General features: G+C 44.8%; 1 protein-coding gene and 1 long non-coding RNA gene across 2 annotated transcripts; one reads left to right on the top strand and one right to left on the bottom strand.

The window, feature by feature from the left end:
• Positions 1–428: 428 nt before the first annotated feature.
• Positions 429–16,646, bottom strand: med25 (mediator complex subunit 25). The gene is given in 21 exon segments (XM_069158067.1): positions 429–624; positions 1,095–1,215; positions 1,320–1,490; positions 2,823–2,894; positions 3,194–3,307; positions 7,584–7,742; positions 7,744–7,761; positions 8,431–8,538; positions 8,702–8,759; positions 8,882–8,967; positions 10,668–10,769; positions 11,688–11,947; positions 12,229–12,304; positions 12,474–12,595; positions 13,594–13,750; positions 13,893–14,013; positions 14,371–14,469; positions 14,625–14,749; positions 14,891–14,936; positions 15,026–15,175; positions 16,525–16,646. Coding segments are annotated over 20 exon segments (2,265 nt in total). The 5' UTR covers positions 15,172–15,175; positions 16,525–16,646; the 3' UTR covers positions 429–520.
• Positions 1,507–2,923, top strand: LOC138203317 (uncharacterized). The gene is made up of 3 exons (XR_011178708.1): positions 1,507–1,586; positions 2,454–2,588; positions 2,858–2,923. It is a non-coding gene; the product is annotated as an uncharacterized lncRNA (long non-coding RNA).
• Positions 16,647–20,665: the final 4,019 nt, after the last annotated feature.

The raw sequence follows: 20,665 nt of genomic DNA, 5'->3' as shown, positions 1-20,665 counted from the left end.
TCAAGCGCAACATTAATCGTTTGTTACTACAAAAAAAAAAAGAACAACTTCTTCAGATATTTATGCTCCTTAAGTTTTTATTTCATCCTCATAAAACACCTCGATCAACAATAAAAAAAATTAAAAATTAAAAAAGAAATTTAAAAAAATTAAAATCTCAATTAAGAGGAAAAAAATCAAACAAAAATAACACTATTTCAGATTTCACTGACAAAATGTAGAAGAGTTTCCAGAAGCATGGATATAATAATCCGGCGCGTAAGCGCAGAGAATTAGCGTGCTGTCGGTTTGACCATTTACATGAACAAAAAAAAAACAAAAAAAAAAAACGAATGCTCGCATTGTCTGCCCCTAATTAACTTCAGCTGCTCAGTCCTGTACGGAGAAATAAAAAAAAAAGAAGAAGAATCTACTCGTGAGTTGTTTCTTAATTATGTTGAACATTTTATAAGGACAAAGCGACCGAGCGAACGTTTGCGCGTCCGAGCTGATTCCACGGGAAAAAAAAAAAAAAGTCCGATCAGATCAAGTCCATGAGGATCTCGTCCTCCATGACGCTGGAGACTTGGGGCATCCCCGGCTGAGGTACGGCTCCTCTCTGACCTCCGGACATCATCATCTGACCTGCGGCCGGGTTTTGGAAAGAAGAAGAAGAAGAAGAAGAAGATAAGATTACAAGGAAAAACTCCTCTTTCAGAGCTATTAAAATTGTCTTGTCTGAACCTCAATGAGAAAATGACGAGCGGTCGTAAACGAACAAAGTGTTTATAATATGCGCACGTTGATTTTTGTCGGCGACAAGACGGCCGCTTTCAAAATAATAAATAAAAAGTCTGCAGCTGCGTAATGTTGTCAGGCAGTGTATTAAATGAAACTGAGACATGAACGTTTGCTGCACGTGACCTTGAAAGCCCCGAAACAGCTGTTTTGGGCCACAAAAGGATTTGTCGGTTTCTACAAACGTCTTTTTTTTTTTTTTTTTTCCCCGAAGTCGTTATTTCCTTCGGATGTCAACCTTCGTCTCCTTCAGCACATCTCCGGACCCCCGTATTTCAGAAAATTTCACGTCTGCTCGAGTCAAATATCCTGCTGACCTCCCAACGGCTGCCTCCACTGGCTCTGCATTTGAGCCCCCCCTCCTGGCGTCGGGTGGACCAGCTGCTGTCCTAAACCTTGGTGAGACATCATGCCCTGCATGTGAGACACGCCGCCCTGCTGCGGACGCACAGACACAAGAGCAACGTTAACTTCCGCAATTTCATCACCTTTTACATATTTGTGTATTTCAGTTCAAAAACGGCCGCTTGTTGTTCTCTTACGGGCTGCTGCTGGCTGAGGAGGAGGCTGCGGAGCTGCGGATTGGCTCCCGGGTTCGACAGGCGAAGTATGGGACCTTGGGGCGGGGCCTGTCCGCCCTGCGCAACCTGGTTGGGTGGCGCGCCGCTGCCCGGCGGCTGCTGATTGGCTGGTCCGGCTGCTCTCATCGTCATCTGAGGGAACGGCACACAGCTTAACGAAAACGACATCCCCTGCGGCCCCGAGCGGTTACCACGGCGATCCCCTACCGCACAGCGATTGACAGCAACGTTTGTGATCTGATGTGATCGTTTGAAATCCCTCCCCCCTTCTCCCCCTCCCCCCTTCTCCCCCCCACCTCATTTCAAAACACAGCGAAGCAGCGTCTCTGTCGGTCGTCTGAGCGAATCCACGAGGTCAAAGATGAAATCATTTATATTTTTTTGACCGAGTGGAAATAAAAGGTTAACTTTGACTGGAGCTGAAAGCAGCCAGAGGGGCGACGAGAACACGAGAGGAAACGCAAAACTGGAATTCAAATATTTCAACAGAAGTGAATTGGAGCTGAAGCGAATGTTCGGCGGACAGAAATGTTCGTAGACTTTTGAACTTCACGTCAAATGTTGTTAAAAAAAAAAGAAAAAAAGAACTAAAATCACTGCCGAGCAGCCGTACGCGTCCGCTAAGCATTTACGTTGTAGTTTGCGTGTATGTCTGTCGAAAAAACAACATAGATATTGACTTTTGACCTCCACAGGCGTGGGTTATTATGGGGGTGACGGTGACCTTGACCTTTGACCTTAAAACACCGAAATCTCATGAGGTCGTCGTTGCTACTAAGTGAAATGTTTTTGCCAAATTTCAATAAATTCCCACAAGGGCCTTCTTGACATATTGCGTTCACAAGAACGGGACGGAAAGATTGACAGGGGGGCGGGGGGGGGGCGGACATGTGGAAACATATTGACCTTGACCTTTGACCTCTGCCCTTTAGATGACACAAACACGCGAGCAGCGACAGCGATCGCTCTCCGTTGGGGTTTTTCTTGCCCGTCGCTTCATACTCGGTGCAAGCAGATCCCCTTCGACAATTATGCATGCGTGTTATCAATTAAACATGTTATTTTTTGGGGTTTTGTTTTTGTTTTTGCATCAAGGCCGTGCTACAAGAAGAAGCATTCGAGTTAACAACATGCCGAGAGGGAATCAGCTGTCCGCCAGGCTGATGCTGAGCGGTGAGATGGGAGCGACAGCGCGTCCCGACACGGCGGGGAGAACAGCGATGTCCACGCGTGAGTTTAACATTGTTTACCATAAAGCAGCTTTTTTTTTTAATTATAATTTATGGTTTTTTCAAACACGATATATATGGGGTTTTTTTTTTTGGGGGGGGGGGGCAAAGAGAAAGAACATCGTTGTGTTGGGAAATGCATGTGCTGATAAATCTCCGTACGTCAGTTGAAGTTGAGGAATACAAATAATTTGATGTTATTTTAAAGTACGTTCAGAGCTGCTTTGGGTCTCACCATGTTGTTCTGCCTCTGCTGCTCCTCCATCATAGACACCTGACTAACGGAGGGCATGCCCACCACCACAGACTGGACACAGGACAGATCAGAGGAGAGGGTGGAGGAGGAGGAGGAGGAGGAGGAAGAGGAGGGTGGTTGAAGTGTGAGAAAAAAAAAGAAAGGAAAAACAAAAAAGGAGGACAGCGGAGGAAAGAGTTATCGGTAAGGCATGCAGAAATCAGCCAAACACCGGGACGGTGGGCGGAGCCAAACACCGGGACGGTGGGCGGAGCCAAACAACGGGCGGTGTGTGAAAGAGGGGGAAACGCTGGGCGGACGTGCACGGCGCCGGATGCGGGAGAGAAGGGGGGGGGGGGGGGCTCGTTTACCTGCTGCTGGACGTTGCCGTGGGAAACGGGGATGGGACCGGGGGGTCTGTTGAGGAAGTTCTGGTTGGGGGGGACTTGGCCGGGCTGCATCGGGCCGCCTCCGCCGCCCAGCTGCTGCAGAGACGGAGAGGAAAAGAGAGGAAAGGAGACTTCGTCAAGAGTTATCGCATTCGCAAAAAAGGGGGGGGCGGATGTGAAGTCACGGCGGCCTGTGACCTCTGACCTTTCGAGAACCAAAACCTACTCACTCCATCCTTGAGTCCGAGTGAACACACGTGCCCAATTTGAAGAAAGTCCCCCGAGGCGTTGTTGAGCTATATCGCCCCCTCACAAGAACGGGACTGACATGAGGTGACCTTGACCTTTGACCCCCCCAGTGATCAATAACAAACATACTAAATATAAACATTTGCACCGTTTTGTTTGAAGTTAGACGCAATTTTTACCCATAAAAAAAAAAAGCTGATTCAAAAAAACATTAAAAAAAAATAATAAAAAGATTTAAAAAAATAAAAGAAATTTGTATATTTCTCTATTTCTGCAACCGTAATCTATAATTACAGCACACATATTTGCTTTTTGTAATTGGTGTTTACTGTGTTGTGATTGCCGAACGTCTGGGAAAAGTACATATTCACCGTCTTTTGTCCGCCGAGTGTGGAGATGGAAATGAAAAAAAAGAAAAGAAATCAGAACCCAAACAAACACGGAAGACGACGATACACGCCGACGGAGATTTTCTAACTTCGAGCACCACCTGCCGAGGTGTTTGCCATTTTGGATTTCACGGCTTAAATACGAACCGGCGCTCGACGACTGAAGGCAGGAGAGGGGGAAAAAAAATCATAAACTATATCCATCTGCAGAAACACACAGTAACGAGAGGAAAAGGTGTGGGGAGGGGGTGGGGGGTGAGGGTGGTGGGGGAGGGGGGGGTAGGACCTGTTGCTGTCAGTTTACCAGCCAGCAAGATTCTGGGAAAACAACTTGGTTCTGATTATTCAGGATATATGGGACTTAAAAGTATCACGACGCACCTGACTGAAGTTCGCGTTTTTATCTGAACGGCACTTTTATATAAAAAAAAAAAAAAAAAAAAAAAGGAATCGGTCGAGGACGGACAAAAAAAAAACGCAATACAAGTGCTTCAAAAATTGTATTTATTTATTTTTAAAAAAGCCCAATTTATTTAAAAAGCGGCGTTTTTGGGGTCCGCGGTGCTCTGCGGCTGCAGCGGTGTGTTTCCACGCCGAGTGAGAGACGAGGAGGGACGAAGGGTGTTTTCATCCCTCAGCCGAGCACAAATTATTAACTACAGACTCAGGGGGGGAAACCCACTCCCCCCCACCTCCCCCGCCGTTCCTCCCTCCCCCCCGCCTCCCCCTCCCCATCCATCTCGGTGAATCTAATGCGAGGTATGTTCTTCGGACCGGCAGCAGCAGGGGGAACGAAACGCGAGCAGCTTTTTTTTTTCCGTCCTACCGCCCGCGATTTATCGCCCGTCTTTAACCCGGTAACCGGTGAAATCCCGGATCAACATCGAGAGAGGGAAAATGTTCCGTTTTTGTGTCGTCTTGTTTGTGTTGTCGTTCCTAAAGAATGCCAAAAGAAAAAAACCTTTAAACTACTGGTCCGAATTGAAATTTTAATTACGTTAAGATTGCTGTAGCGGTTCCTTATTAGCGATGCAGCGATGAATATGTGATGATACACAAGAGGCAGTAAAAAAAAACAAAAAACATTGTCATTATAATTTCATGTCTTCTTGCCGTTCTCTAAATGCCCCGATGCTTCGAGTTACATATAGCGCTGATGTGGTTTTTTTGAGAAGACGTAAAATTAGCGGGGTGAGCGAACAAGGGCGGAAAACTCGAATCCAACTCGTGTAAACTCGACAAAAAAACAAAACAAAAAAAAAAGGTTTCTTTTCCATGTTTCTTTTATTTTTTTTTTTTTATTTTTTTAAGAGAGACATGCTGCTCCTCTGGCTGGATGCTGCCATTGTTTTACAGTCATGCAGGCCCCCCCCCCCCCTCCACCACCACCACCCCTCTCACACCCTCCCCTCCCTTGCATGCAATAAGCCGGAGTGCTGCCATGATGGAGAAGACAGCTAATCCAGAGGACACGTTTTAAAATCACCACCGTCTCCGGGGATGAAGACGAGCAGAGAAGGGGAAAGTGACATTTACGTGTCGTGACAACACCAAAAAAAAACAACAACAGAGAGTTTTTCCTTCCTTCTGTTGGACGTTTCTTCCTGTTAAAAGACAGTTTTTCCTTCCTTCTGCTGGACGTTTCTTCCTGTTAAAAGACAGTTTTTCCTTCCTTCTGTTGGAGGTTTCTTCCTGTTAAAAGACAGTTTTTCCTTCCTTCTGTTGGTCGTTTCTTCCTGCTAAAAGACAGTTTTTCCTTCCTTCTGTTGGTCGTTTCTTCCTGCTAAAAGACAGTTTTTCCTTCCTTCTGTTGGAGGTTTCTTCCTGTTAAAAGACAGTTTTTCCTTCCTTCTGTTGGACGTTTCTTCCTGTTAAAAGACAGTTTTTCCTTCCTTCTGCTGGACGTTTCTTCCTGTTAAAAGACAGTTTTTCCTTCCTTCTGCTGGTCGTTTCTTCCTGCTAAAAGACAGTTTTTCCTTCCTTCTGTTGGTCGTTTCTTCCTGCTAAAAGACAGTTTTTCCTTCCTTCTGTTGGAGGTTTCTTCCTGTTAAAAGACAGTTTTTCCTTCCTTCTGTTGGACGTTTCTTCCTGTTAAAAGACAGTTTTTCCTTCCTTCTGTTGGTCGTTTCTTCCTGCTAAAAGACAGTTTTTCCTTCCTTCTGTTGGAGGTTTCTTCCTGTTAAAAGACAGTTTTTCCTTCCTTCTGTTGGACGTTTCTTCCTGTTAAAAGACAGTTTTTTCTTCCTTCTGTTGGACGTTTCTTCCTGTTAAAAGACAGTTTTTCCTTCCTTCTGTTGGAGGTTTCTTCCTGTTAAAAGACAGATTTTCTTTCCTTCTGTCGGATGATTTTCTCCCTTAAAGGGGAGGTTTACGTGGTAATTGTTGGGTTCCTCAGTATAATGTGGTAAAGTTCTGTCGTGAGGACGTCTCTGTAAAGGACCCTGACATAACTTGTTTTGGTGCTACATAAATATCATTGAATTGAAAATTAATTTCTGATTAATCTGCTGATTATTTTGTTGATTCATGTTCGGTTCATGAACGTGAGAAGATTCGGAAAGTGTCCATCACAGTTCCCCAGAGCAGTTTTAACTGGATAATGAGAAATACAACGATATACTGACTTTGATATTATAAAGGACTGAAGAAATCATTAAATTTCACATTTAAGAAGCTGAAACCAAAAAACGTTTGTTTGCATTTTTGCAAAAAAAATATATAAAACAAACCAAAATATATATATATATATATATTTTTTTTTTAAATGTTTCTGTATTGTCTTTTTGTCTGCGCTCCTCCCACTGGTTTCAAGTGGCCTTTAGAAAAAAAGGTAACATCCTACACTTCTGTACAACAACCAGAACCAACTTCAGTGTGTTTTCACTTCTTTGCTTGTCCTGTTTTTGAGTGTTAAACTCTTAATAATTGATACCCAAAAATGTTTTTTCCCCCTTAAACTTTGATTTAATATAAATATTTGATGTTATGGAGAAATATTTAAGATTTTGCAACTGAGTGTACAGGAGCTTTCAACTATTAACAGATTTGCAAAATTGTAGCCAAATAATAAAATCAAAACTAGTCCGTCAGCTAATCGACCGACGGCTTCAACGTCTGAAAAACAGCGACACTCGGAAAAAAACAAAACGTGTTATATCGCGGTCAAGCTGCCATTTTCAGGTGTTTCCCGACATCTCACCACACAGATGAGGCGTAACACCGATATGAACTTACAGATTACATCCTTCATTTTTAAACGTGATGTTAACGGCTTATAAGAGCGCCAACTGTAGGTTGACACAAGCATTTTGAAAACCCTTAATGTGGCAGCCAAACCGGTGTTGATGAGACCATCCGTGGAGGTTGAAACAATCTGGACATAAAGGCCGTATATATTACACATAAATATATATATATATATATATTTCCCCCTCACTTGCACCGAGATAATAAGCCGGCAGTGCAGCAGTCGGGCTGATGCTGCAGTAGCTAATGCTAGCCCCATTAGCGTCTCCCGGAGAGGCTGCTGTGAAGACGCCGGGCCTCACTAAATGAAATGTCAATAACGATGCAACTTAATGCCTTGAACAATGCACCTCAATTCCCCGGTGCGCCTCCTTAAAGCCTCCCTCGTTATCACCTCCCCACTCCGCACATTCCCTCCCACACTGAACCCTTCCTCTCTGCCCACCAGCTCCCCACTTCCTCCTCCTCCCCCTGCTGTCGCCACTCACCGCTCTGTGCTGCTGGACCTGCTTGTGGTTGGTGATGACTTGCCGGATGCCGTTGACGAAGCCGCTCTGGTCGTTGGGGATGAGGCCCATGAATATTCGCTTCTTGGAGGAGTAGAGCAGCATCAGCACGCGGACCTCGCACGGCGACGTGGTGTGGGGGGAAGTGGACGCAGCCGGCCTGCGGACAGAGGGGGTCATTATGAGACCCTGACACAGGACCCCCCCCCCCCCTCCTCCCCCTCAACCCCGCTGTAATTATGTGGCGGGCTTCGGGGCTTCGAGGGGCGCGCAGCCTGCTCCCGAGCTCCTTTTGCCCAATCAAACATATCGGTTTTATTAATTGAATGCAAATGGCGTCAACTAAATTCATACCGTGCTTTCCCTGGGAGGTAAATCAAATTCAGCGAGACTGAATACTATTAATGCCTCTCCTATTTCTCAGTGGTACCGCCTGTTCATCAGTGCAGCGCGCTGACACAGCCCCTATCACAGTCTGGAAATGAATAAAAACTAAAAAAAAAAAATTTACGGTTTTTTTTTTTTTTTCTTCTTTTCTGTCTGAACTGATGGCAAATCATGACTTAAACTTCATCTTCTGGCCTGTAAGTGACTAAATGAATAGCCTGGAACGCCCTCTAGAGTCTTAAACGCAACACTGCAACACAGCTTTAAGTTCAGGCCACCTGCTGGACACACGTGGGAACTGCACCCGCGGGAAAACGCAGTACATTGAGGTGGACTGAATGATGGATAAGCCTGGGGACGTGCAGGGAGGGAGGGAGGGAGAGAGGGAGAGAACACCACATTTGAGACTTGGTTAGAGGAAGAGGACACTTGAAAAACTTACAAAACCGTTGGCCATAATGCGGTACAGGCCTTTCAGTGACTCCACGTCCTTGTTGGTGAAGAGAAACTGAACCATTCGAGAGTTTCTGAAGAGGTGACCTAACGTCGTCTGAGGAGAGAGCGGGCGAGTGAGAGAGCAAGAGAGAGAGAGAGAGGACTCAGGTTATGCATCATTCATAAAAAAAAAATTATAAAAAAAAAAAAACGTCGCTGCTGCCAAACTAAGGAGCACAACATGAGAACAAAAGCAGGAAAACAAACCACAGTCTCACCAGTAACTGCTGCGGGATCAGCTGCATGATGAGCTTCTGCGGCCACTGGTCTGTGTTTCTGTTCCCAGACACAAACAGAAAGTCAGCGGGGTGTGTGTGTGTGTGTGTGTGTGTGTGTGTGTGTGTGTGCGTGTGCGTTTGCTAGAGATGAGCGCCACGGCGTCTCGATGAGCCACTCACAGATTTTCTCCCTGGTTGACGTGCACCTGACACGGAAGAGAGCGCGTGAGTTTGGTGGTTGAATCCATCGACGAGGCTTTGGGCTTCTGCCGGGGATTAATGCAAACAGTGACACGGGAAGACGAGGGACGTTAGAAGACGGACACGTTCGAGATTTTTTTTTTTTTTTTTTTTTTTTTTTTTAGATCTATAAAAGCAGCACAAAGAAAACCACAAACGGCGCTGTGATTTAAAAAAAACGGCACTACTTTTAACACATTTAAATACTTTTATATAATTCACACCTCTGAAATAAATCCAAAGACCCGATGGCGTGTTCTGCCTCGGAGGATCACAACACAAACACTCCCCAAGAAGGCAACAATTGGCAAACCTCAGATTCTGCATTTTTTTTTCTTTCTTTCTTTCACAAATAATTAAAACGAGAATTTTCTATTTTTGTCCGCATGTATTATTCAAATATGGAAAAGGCTCATAAGTGCATGGTTGCTTTCCAGATTGCAGAGTTCAACTGCATTGTGGGAACGAGAAAAGCTCGTCTCAGTGATTCAGGGGTTGCGTAACTCTTTAAACAACAACAAAAAACAACAACGTAAAAGCACGGCAGAAAATACCTGAGAGGACGAGGATATCATTTTTGAGAAATGTTTTTGTGGTTGTTTACAACGTTGTGCAGTCAGCAAGATCCCAGTTAATTATGTTCTGTGTTTCCCACTGGGTGAGAATTTAGTTGTGGTGGCGGGTGGCACGGTTTTGGTAACCGACTGTACAGTGTGTGTGTGTGTGTGTGTGTGTGTGTGTGTGTGTGTGTGTGTGTGTGTGTGCGCGCCTACGTTTATGTTATTAAGGACAACGTGAGCCGCCGTGATCGCCCCTCTTTGCCAGCGACCCGCAAGCAATTTAAAGAAAACAATGAACGGACTTTTACAAGGACTTTTAACAAAATGTCAAGAGTCACACAAAGAAAAAAAAAAAAAAAAACGGCCAGAAGGACGCTCGAAGCACATCGATGCTGCGATCCCGCCGGGAGGACTGTCGGCACTCGTCTTCAATGCAGAATCGCTGATTATTCAATCGCGTATCAGTCAGGCGGACTGTAGTTCATTACAAATGCATTGCGGTGCGGACACAAATGGCCGATATACATCTGGGGCTCGATAATAAAGGAGAGAAAAGGGAGGCCGGAGATGTAAACGGTACCAAACGCAGTCTTTCTCTGCCACAAATCAGAGCTGGATTTAAAAAAAAAAAAAAGTGTGTTAGTAAACCGTCCGGGAAGGTTACCCCACATTTATTTTAGACAAGAAAAGGCTTTCAGGAAGTCACTGAAACTCAGCCAAAACACAACACACCATACTGATAAGACCGCACTGAGTGCAAGCTCCCGCCAAGTGTGCTGGCATCCCCTCTGACGGCTTTTTTTTTTTTTTTTTTTTTTTATCAACAACCATTTCTCCGAATGACTTTTTAGTGTCTGGAGTGGAATTCTTCTTCGTGACGTTACAAAAGCGTTGCAGAAAAGAATCAGATGGGAAGAAAGGCAACAGAAGAAGGAACAGACGAAGACGAAGCCCGCTGCCGGTTTGCAGCTTTACATTTACTCTCGTCTCGTCTAACTCGTGGACAAAAACAAAACAAAAGGCACGTAAGCGTATTTCTCTAAATAACAGCCGATAATGTTTTACACTGACTTCTATCTTCCGAGCGTGTTAGCGGTTCCTAAAAATCTTTTTTGTGTGTGTGTGTGCAAATAAGCATTAATCGAAAGTCAATATTGTTGTGTTACCTCCTGCCACTCCAGGACGCCGGTCCACGCCACTATCTTATTGGCTACTCCCTGCTGTTGTCCGATGGGATTGGCGTTGCCGGGAGCGCCGGACACACCGGCCTGGAAAGGAGAAGGGGAGGAAAACGTGTTTATGACACAACTTTTTACCTGCCGGAAATACAAAAGTACCTTTTAATAATAATAATAATAATTAAAAAAACAAAACACAGACAAATGGATGATTTCAAAAACAATTATAATATCATAAAACATGCAGCTCCTGATTAAAACGGAACATTGCTAAGAAAAAAAAATAATAATTAATGAGTTGGAAAAACAAAGGAGAGACAACAGCGAACTCGCAACGATCTTGGGGGGGGGGGGGGGGGGGGGGGTCTGCTTTTTGATCTGATTGTAACATTTAAAATTCATTTTGATATCAGACGCCGTGTTCGTCTGCTGGCGCTGCAGCGTCGCATATTGAAGTCCCGCTCTTCTGTTTTCCTACTCGAGCTGGGGGAAAACTTCCACTTGAAAATATCAACAGGCCTTAAACATTGACGACGTTTACAAGAGGGAGAGTCGCTAATTAAACGTGCGCGCCGTGAAGACGACGAATACCTCGGAGACCGACAAACGAGGACATGCACGACGTTTGACATCCGAACATTACAATTACCAAACTGGGTCTCGTACTGCTTTTATGCCAAAGACCCACGACTCTCTGAAAGAAGCCGACTTCTGTATTACCACCAAAGGTCCCCGACTCTTTCAGGAACTCATCGTTGTCTGCATTTTCGATTTATTAAAATGTAAAAAAAAAAAGAAATCAAATAGTTTACGCAGCTATCGTCTCGTCTTATTTCCCTTGGTTCATCTGCCACCAGGTTGTAATGTGTTACTTCCTCCAGAAGATGGCGGTAAAGCACCTTGAAGCTGTTTGTGAGCGCCCATTAAAAAAACATAAAAGGAGAAGATGACGTTGTTGCTCCCGGGCTCCGTTAAAAACCGGTTCGTCTCGACGACCCCCCGTCTTACCATGTTGGGCTGCGCTGCGCCCGCCGTGGCCTGATTGGCTGTGGACTGCTGCTGAGGCGGCGCCTGCGGCTGCTGATTGGGCACTTGCTGTCCCGGGGGCGGGACCGGCTGCTGCTGATTGGGAGGAACTTGCTGCGGCATCATGGGCTGAGTTGCCGTGGTGACCGTCGAGATGCTGGGCTGACTGAGCTTCACGCCCGAGACCGACGGGATGGTCGGCTGACCGGCGAACGGAGGCCCTTGGTTGACCAGTCCTGGGACTGGAGGATGTAACACCCACACAAAAAAAAAAAAAAAAAAAAAAAGGAAAGGCGTGAACACTTATTTTTGGTCCCATTTAATTTGTTACTAATGTTAAGACCCTGCTGTTGTAGGTTAGCCCGGCTGAAAGCACGTTTTAAATACCCCAAAATGCAAAAACAGTAGTGATACGGGCAAAGAAGAGCACACTCTCCTGTTAATCACACATACGGGAAGTAAACACAGAGAAGTGAAAGCTTGGCCAAAAGAAATTGTTCACAAAAGTCTGGTGGCAACTCACAGCGACTCTTCTGGTTGTTGGCCGCCTCCACGGCCATCTGTGCCGCCACCTGAGCCGCAGTCATGGGGGCCGAATTCTGTCAGCAAGCAGATTAAAGGAAGACAATGCTGGGTGAAACGTTTTAGGAAAAAAAAAAAAAAAAAAAAAAAAAAAACGCCGCTGTCTGAAACAGAGCCAAAAAGCAGGGCGGCAGGAATTAGTCTCCCGGCAGCCTCTTCGCGGCGCGTGAGCTGCGTGCGCGTTACCTGATAAAGGTGGGTGGTGTTAATGGGCGGAGGGGGCTGCGAAGATCCCATGGGCTGACTGACAGGCAGCGGCTGAGGAGGGAGGACGGGTTTAAGCGGCCCGGGTCCTCCACCTGAGGAAACTAGAGACAAGACAGCGGGAGCACCTTAGCTTTTCTTTTTCTCCCCCCCCTCCCCAAGACATAAAATTGCTGAATTATGTTTTGCTGAAGAACCGAGGGGATGAGGTACATTCCTCGCTCCTACTCAGAGAAGTGCGAGAGTAACGACAGCGCGGTCTTTATTTCAACAATGAAGAACGTAACCGGCGGCAACAAAGACACGTGAAACCACCCAGCAGCCAGCGTCTTTACAAACACATCAGGAAGGATGGAATTATGGGAAACTGTCCAATTAAAAATAAAAGGCTCACGAGAACGCAGCTGGCACGACTGGTGAGCCACAGAACTGCGTGATTCTTGCGTGTCGCTGCAGATAATAACGCACATAAATGCCTCCTCGCCTGTCTGTGAACCGAGAGGAAAACCAGAACCCGCTCAAGCAGCACTTTTCCAAACAACTTTTCCAAAGAGTCGGCTCGTATTTTTTCCCCCCTTTCTGTCTCCGGCAGCATCTACGAGGACAAACCGGCAGACGTCAGCCCAGTTTGAGAACTCGCGCGGCTCTCGTGGATTACTTAATAAACGTTACGGTGGAATACAGAAACAAGTCAGACAGAAGTAGTTTCCGCATCGCACCGGCTGAAACGCGGCATCTTCAAATATATTCATAATGGCAAACCTCTGCCCACTTCCACATCCAGCAGACTCGTTTATAGCTTCAATATTCATTCGTTCCCCACGTTCTACGCCCGCTTCTTGCTTCTAGCTGCTTTATTTCTTCATCAACTTCCTCTATCCAACATTAATATTTTTAAATATTAAATATTACAGTTCGTATCATGATGGCGTTGGCGACTAACGCTGGGAAAACACACACACACAACAACACACACACACACACACACAACACACAGATGAGATCACATCGAACCCCTCGCAGTCTGGTGGGATTTCTCAAGGACATTTGATTTGCGGCGGACAGACCGGTCCAAACCAGGTGCTAAAAGGACGTTTCTCACCGGGAAGCGAGATGCCTCTGACTAACACCATGTGGAAGGGATCCTGGCTGTAGTCCGGATGAGGCTCCACGGCCCCCCCGACCGGAGACGCCCTTTCGAACAAAGCCCGGAGGGCGGGCAGCTTCCGAGGAGCCACCACGGAGAAGTGAATTCCTCTCTGAGAAATAGAAACATTAAACACTCACTTATTTTACTGTCTAATAAAGTAAATAATAGAAATACAACCTATCCTATTTAGAAAATAAAATTTAAAAAAAAAATATATATATATATATCCGTCACACACAGTGACGACTCACATCTCGGATGATTTTGACCAGGTTGTCGGCGGTGCAGCCGGTGTAGCTGACGCTCTCCACGGCCGGCAGCAGGTATGGAGGAGAGTTACACAGCAGCACGCACACTTTGTGGGTTTGACCTCTGCGACGGCACACAGAGAGAAAGATACCAGCTTCCATTTTCATCACTACCAGCAGCGAGCGCTGCTCAGTCAAATCTGGATTTATATTTTTTTTTTTTTGGGCTTTAATTTCATGTGAGAATGCGGAAGATTTTTTTTTTCTATGAACTTTAAATAGGTCAAACTTAACCGGAGCCTTCCCCTGGTGGGTGTTAGTTGAACTACAGATGAACAATAACTTATTTGCGGCGTTTGCCACTTAACAAAGCCAAAGTTTTACCTCAGGTTTGGCTGCGTTAAAAAAAAAAAAAAAAAAACATAACAACCCTGTCCAGCAACAGTTTGGTTAACGGAGCGAAGCAAAAATAATTCCTTACATTTGCTCCCTCATCTTCTTAAAGTCGTCAAAGAGCTGCAAGGCTACAGAAAGTCCTTCCGCAATCAGACTGCAGCTCTCCGCTCCGCCTCCCATGAACCTGCGTGGGGGGAAGGAGGGGCGGGGGGGAGACACACACACACACACACACACACACACACACACACACACACACACACACACACACACACACGTGTTATTTCTCGATACAAGAAAACATTTAAGCAGATGAAATAATCAAATAGGGAAATTTACTGGATGCTGTCGATCCACGAGACGAACTCGAAGGCCGAGCTGGTTGGAGCGTGACACTGGACGTACGACTCGGGAGCGCAGTCCACGGTGTTGAACACCACCAGGCCGTACTGAGTCCCTCCGTACTGGCAGAACAACAACAACAACAACAAAAAACACACACAGGAACATTCTATTCAAACGCTTTTCCGAACAGACGTTTTCAGAAAACGCTGAAAAAAGGGACTTAAAATATGAGAAAATTAAACGTCAAGAGAAACACTCACATCTCCACCGAAGTCTGTTTCTGCTGGAGGCCCTCCATTAAAATATCTATAAAAAAAACACACACACACAGAGGTATTAATTCAGGACTACGTTAAAGGCGTGAGCGTAAACGCGGAGCATCTTCAGGTCCTCACTCGATGGCTGGCAGTATGTAATTCTTCCTCAGAGATTCAAAGTACGGTCCGAGGTTCGCCGTCCCTTCGATGACGAACACCACGTCGGCCACCTGGTTGTTCCCGGGCTTGGCGGACGGCTCCATCAGCGCCGAGCCTGCCACCATGGATCTGGACGGGAGGAAGGGGACAGACTCAGACGTTCACGCACACCTTATGGACGAGTGTCTCGGTGAAGGCGGCGGCGGACACGCGACAGAGGAGACGATAAGACCTCTGTTGCAACAACAAAGGTCTTAATTGTCCTTAAGTCTTCGTGAGCTCGTTTTCTACGACAAAGGCTTTCAATATACGTCTGAACGTGACTAAAGGAACAAAGAACTAAAGCGAAGCATGACTCGAAGCGCAAAGTAACACATGAACGGCACGAGATGGCCCGTAATCTCATATTTAAACAAATAAAACACGTATTAATGAGAGTTAAACCAGTGGGTACCATCCTCTGAGAGACATTTATAGTAAACTATAAAGCTTATAGTTGGAGCGGCTCAGCTGACCCTGAACCATCCCGCGGTTCTGCCGTTATAGGCCGAGGGCTGCTGGGGGACCTCCCATGATGTACTGGGCTTCTTTCCTGTCACTCTTTCTCTCTGGACACACTCATATCTCACCATTACATCTCATTAACTTCAGGGAGGGAGTTTTTCCTTCTCTATGGTTGGGAGGTTTTTCTCCCTTAAAGAAGAGGTTTTTTTTTTTTTCCCTTCCTAACTTATGTGAGAATTGTTGAATTGTTTGGGTTTCTCCTGTATAAATGCTGTCAAGTTCTGCTGTGAGGACTTTAATGCGTTAAGTGCCATGAAATAACCTTTTATATAAATAAAATTGAATTGAATTAAAAGGAGAAAAAGGTTGACCCCCCGACCCTTCCCCGTCACGGTCACATTTTTTTTTTTTAAGCGTAACTCAAAGCACAAAGTAACACATGAACAGCACGAGACTCGTATTAATCTCATATTCAAACAAATCAAACACGTATTGATGATGGAGCCTGCAGCTCCACCATCCTCAGATATTTATATGCTCTCCTCATTCATTCAAAAAACATAATTTATAGGTTATTCCTACTTCATCCAATATAATTATCTGAAGCACAACAGCTTATTAAAAAAAAAAAAAGAAGGCAGTATTTAAGTATTACTAAATCAATGCTTTTTTATTGGAATAACTGTGCATCTATTTACTATCCTTTTAACTTAGCACTGAAGCTACGCCGGCTGACAAGCTCATATTTAAATCAACCTAAAGAAATAAACGAGACTAGACTATTTTTATTTTTTAAAGAGTATTTCAGTACCAGCAGGAGTAAAAAAAAATAAAAATAAAATTGCAAACAAACGAAAGCAAAACATCAGAGCTTTTCATTTAGCATTAGCTCGCGTTGGTAAACGGCTCGTATTAGTTTTAAATACCCTTCATTTAAAAGCCGCCCATCGAGCTAGAAAGTGACGTGGACCGACCTGATGTTGTTCGGCTGTCACTCGAACCGCAGGATCAGTTTAAACTTTTAAATGTAACGTAAAAATCAACTTGAATATTGGAGCCTGACTGCAACATCGCCACTACAGGCATAACGCGTTTGTTGTATTTTCGACGGAAGTGACGTAGCAGCATTCTTCTTCGTCTTTTATTATTTTATTTTGTTTCTTCTTCTTCTTCTTCTTCTTTTTCTCGCGCAGACAAAGATGCCGCAAAGGCGCAGTGCTGCCACACACGCGGTTAAAAAAAAAATAAATAAATAAAAAAAAAGCCTTTTAGTTCAACTTTCACAGACTTCATCCACTTTTTTTTTATTTTTTTTTTTTTTTATATCATCCACAAAATATTTCAAAACGTTTTTTCCTCACAAGTTCATATTTATAGTGTCGCCAAATCACCGTCATGTCTCGTGAGGTAAAGACAAGTTTATTTAATTCAAAGTGGACAGTGGAGAACCTGCACGTCTGCAGCTGTAACAAATACCCCCGAAGTTTTATTTCATATTTGTTGATTTAATTTACTGTGTTCTCGGTGAAGTAGTTATTCATCTTAGGTTTCAAATATTCAGTCCAGTTGGAAATGTAAAGGAGAAAGATGACGAAAGAAAACATATTAACGTTGGACACACGAGGCAATTCATAAATAAACACCCAACTAGGACTGGGTGAGTACTGCAAAATACCAGAATCTGTAGATCATATCACCACAAATTCACAGGAGAGCGAGATAGTTTGAAGAGGAGGCTGGAACTTAATCTCGAAGATGCATTAACCTCAGGGGCAGGCAGTGTGTTGTGTAATACTTGAAAGAAACAAGATTAAGTAAATCACTGAATTAGAAACAACCTTTATTTAAATTTTTAGGTTTTCTTTTAATTAATTTTGTTGTTGTTTTTGTTTGTTTTATAAGGGGGGTCGGTAACTCCGGTCCACGCTACTTTACAGTAGGTGGCGGTAATGCACCTTTGCCACTTTGTACCACTAGATGGTACAGTGAGTCGCCGCTGCTTCCGGTCCGCCACTCAGTCAACATGAGAAGAAGAAAATATTTATATTTCTCGTTATGACCAACGGAACCGTAAACAAACATTTTTTTTTTTTTGTCTGAAACTGTTTACAAAAAAAAAAGGAAGCTGAACAAGAGTTGACATCGTTTTAGATCTTTTAGGTAAGTTTTCTGTTGTTGTTGTTGTTTTTTAATAATAAGCAAACCAGTTCCAATATCTGTATATTTCAGATGATGTGTACCAGTTTTTACATGCTGTATTCTGTCTACCTGCTCTCTCTGAAGGCCGAAGGCACAAAATACAACAAATTAATAGGATTTAAAAAAATAAATAAATAAAAAAATTTTATAAAAGTAAAAATATATACAGGAGAGAAAAAAAAAATCAAAGTGACACTTAAAGTTAAAAGTATTTATTCACAACTTAAACATCAGTGTTCAGCATTTTGCATCATTTCAAGAGAAAGAACATAAATCTCTCCGATGATGAGTAGCTGCTCACGTATAATGTTTAACGTGCATAACTGTACGCGCATCATCAGCCGGCTTTGCGAGTAAATAAAAATGTCAGTTTGTCTCTGTTTTATTGCTGATGTATGTTGTGTAAATCTGTTTTTCCCTGTGAGGCAGTTCCCAGCTGCTGGTGTGTGTGTTGTGTGTGTGTGTGTGTGTCGTGTGTGTGTGTGTGTGTGTGTGTGTGTGTGTGAGTGCGTGTGTGTATGTGTGTGTGTGTAACGTGAACGCTGTGGAAGCAGATCTCCAGGAGGTGGCGGCAACTATCTACCTCAAGTACAGTAAGTTGGTTGAGATTTTAAAGAGCCCTGTGTTCACTGAGAGCCAGGAAGCCTTCATCTTTTTTTATACATATTTAGAAAGAGTCCCAGACATAAGAGCCACGAAGTTCCGCAGTTTTCTCTCCTCGTAAAGACTTTTGCTCTTTACTTTACTTTTATTTTTGTTTTTTTTTAAACCCCTCGGTGCTCGACACCAGAGCGTCGTTAACGCAGCAGGCCTTCTCGGCGCGTTAACCGCTGTCAGGTCTGCTAACCTGTACTCGTGACACGTCGGCTCGCTGTTTCGGCGGGTCCAACTATAGCACGGGGCCCCCCGGCGGCGATGGCAGCTCGGTCAGCTCAGCGCAGAGCTTCAGAGCTCATCAAACTCAAAACCTCCCACGGAAACGCTGCTCCCTTATCAATTTAATGCAAATTGTGGGGAGGGGCTCAAGCAGCTTCTCCATTTGTGGGCCTCCAGCGACCTGAGGAAAGTTCATCTGGGGAAGGGTTTACTGCCCCAGGCTAACACTCCCCCCCCCCCCCCCCCGGTCCACCCCCTCCCACACACACACACAGCCACACACACACACTACACACACATGCAGGAGCCGTGTGTTTTTTTTTGTTTCTTTTTCTCTGACTGGGCATCGTGGCCAAATGAAACTAACAAAATGCATCATGAATGTTTGCGTGTGTGTGTGTGTGTGTGTGTGTGTGTGTGTGTGTGTGTGCGTGCGTGGGTGAAAGTGCCTGCGTAGGGCACCCCTTTACTTTGCTTTCTGCAGCTCAGAGGGGTTATACTGCTTTGAACTTCAACACACACAATGCCAGCGGTTGCCAAGCAATTACAGATAGCCTCTCTGGGCGTGTGCCTTCTGCAGAAGCCAGAACAGACTTATCTTTTTTTTTTTTTGGTTTTCGTTTGTTTGTTAGTTTGTTTGTTTGTTTGTTTGTTTGGTTGGTTGGACAGAGAATGACAGAATAAAATATGAATGAGAAATCTAGTCGGTGCCTCTGAGCCGGGCGTCTGCGAGGTCCAGGTGGTGCGGTGAAGACAATCGGGACTCCTGACCGCGGGACCCAGCTGGGATGGCCCGAGGGGGCCCAGATGGTCTCCTCACAACAGGTAATACACAGCCAGCATGCTGATACACTGACATCCACACAAATGGGGTTACCAGACGAACCCGGAGTCTGGCTGTCCTGTGCAGAAGTAAATAGTAAGAATTGAAACTTAATTATGGGGTTCCCAAAATGCCAATATTCTTTTATCTGTCTTGGTAATAAATTCATAAATTCCTCTGTAGCATTTCCTCGCCCTGATGCCGTGACGGCGGAGATGTGATGTTAAAAAAGGATGTTTCGCATAAAGTTACTGTTCGTTAGGTGAATATCAAGTTCTTTCCACTTTGCAGAGAAGGTCAGATGTCTCCCTGTATTAATATCCCCCCACTCCTCCCACCCCACCTCCTGCAGAGGCGAGCTCCTTCAATACTCTCTGCTGGTAGAGTTTTTTATTTTTCCGCTCGCGTGCATTCATTGAATTCATTATTTTTGAAAAAGGTTTTTGGGTTATTAATTTATAGTGTTGGAATAAAATGTTAAAAAAAAGTGTGTACACGTGGTAATAAAAAAAATAAAAAAAAAACAGAAGTCTGGAGTTATTTTGCCCCGGCGTGCAGGTGGAGCAGGTTTTATAATGTCATGCCATAAAGTGAGTTTTTAACATGTTACATAAAGCCGAAGCGTCACCCGAAGCGACCCGCGTTCATCTTTAATGACGTCGGGAAATTCATTCTCGTCATGTCTAATAATCAGACCGTAAGAGTTAATGCCCGGGCTGTCATCTTTTACATGCTTCGTTCAGATAATTCCCTCCCCGCGTGATGCAAACGGCTCTATAATGCACACACACCATCACCACTCTCCCTCACCCCCTCCTCCTCCCTCTGCCTCTTTCAGCTCACTGAACTGAGTGAAAATGTCTTTCCCGACTAAATGATTTTTTTTTTTTGCACGGTGGGAAAGTTGCCATGGAGACAGCAGCCCCCCCTCCCTCCATCCCCTCCTCCCATGTTTTTTTTTTTTCTCTCAACAGTCTACAGCATTAAAGCTGTGCTGACTGCTGCCGCTCGTCACGTGTGTGTGTGTGGTGTGTGTGTGTGTGTGTGTGTGTGTGTGTGTTTGGCGCTTCGTGAACTGTTAACACTGTCAGTATGCTGCAGGTGCCCCATGATGAGTGTGTCTATATACAGAGCCGTCCTCCTCTTCCACCTCCTGTCTCCTCTTCTACAACACATCCTGCATCCAGCTATCTCCTCTCCAGGTTTTCCCATTGGTG

Source organism: Embiotoca jacksoni, unplaced genomic scaffold, assembly GCF_022577435.1.
Source record: "Embiotoca jacksoni isolate LCO1_2020_lvr unplaced genomic scaffold, fEmbJac1.0.p SCAF_226, whole genome shotgun sequence".
Lineage (NCBI taxonomy): Eukaryota > Metazoa > Chordata > Actinopteri > Embiotocidae > Embiotoca > Embiotoca jacksoni.
This window is presented reverse-complemented; position numbering and strand designations above follow the sequence as displayed.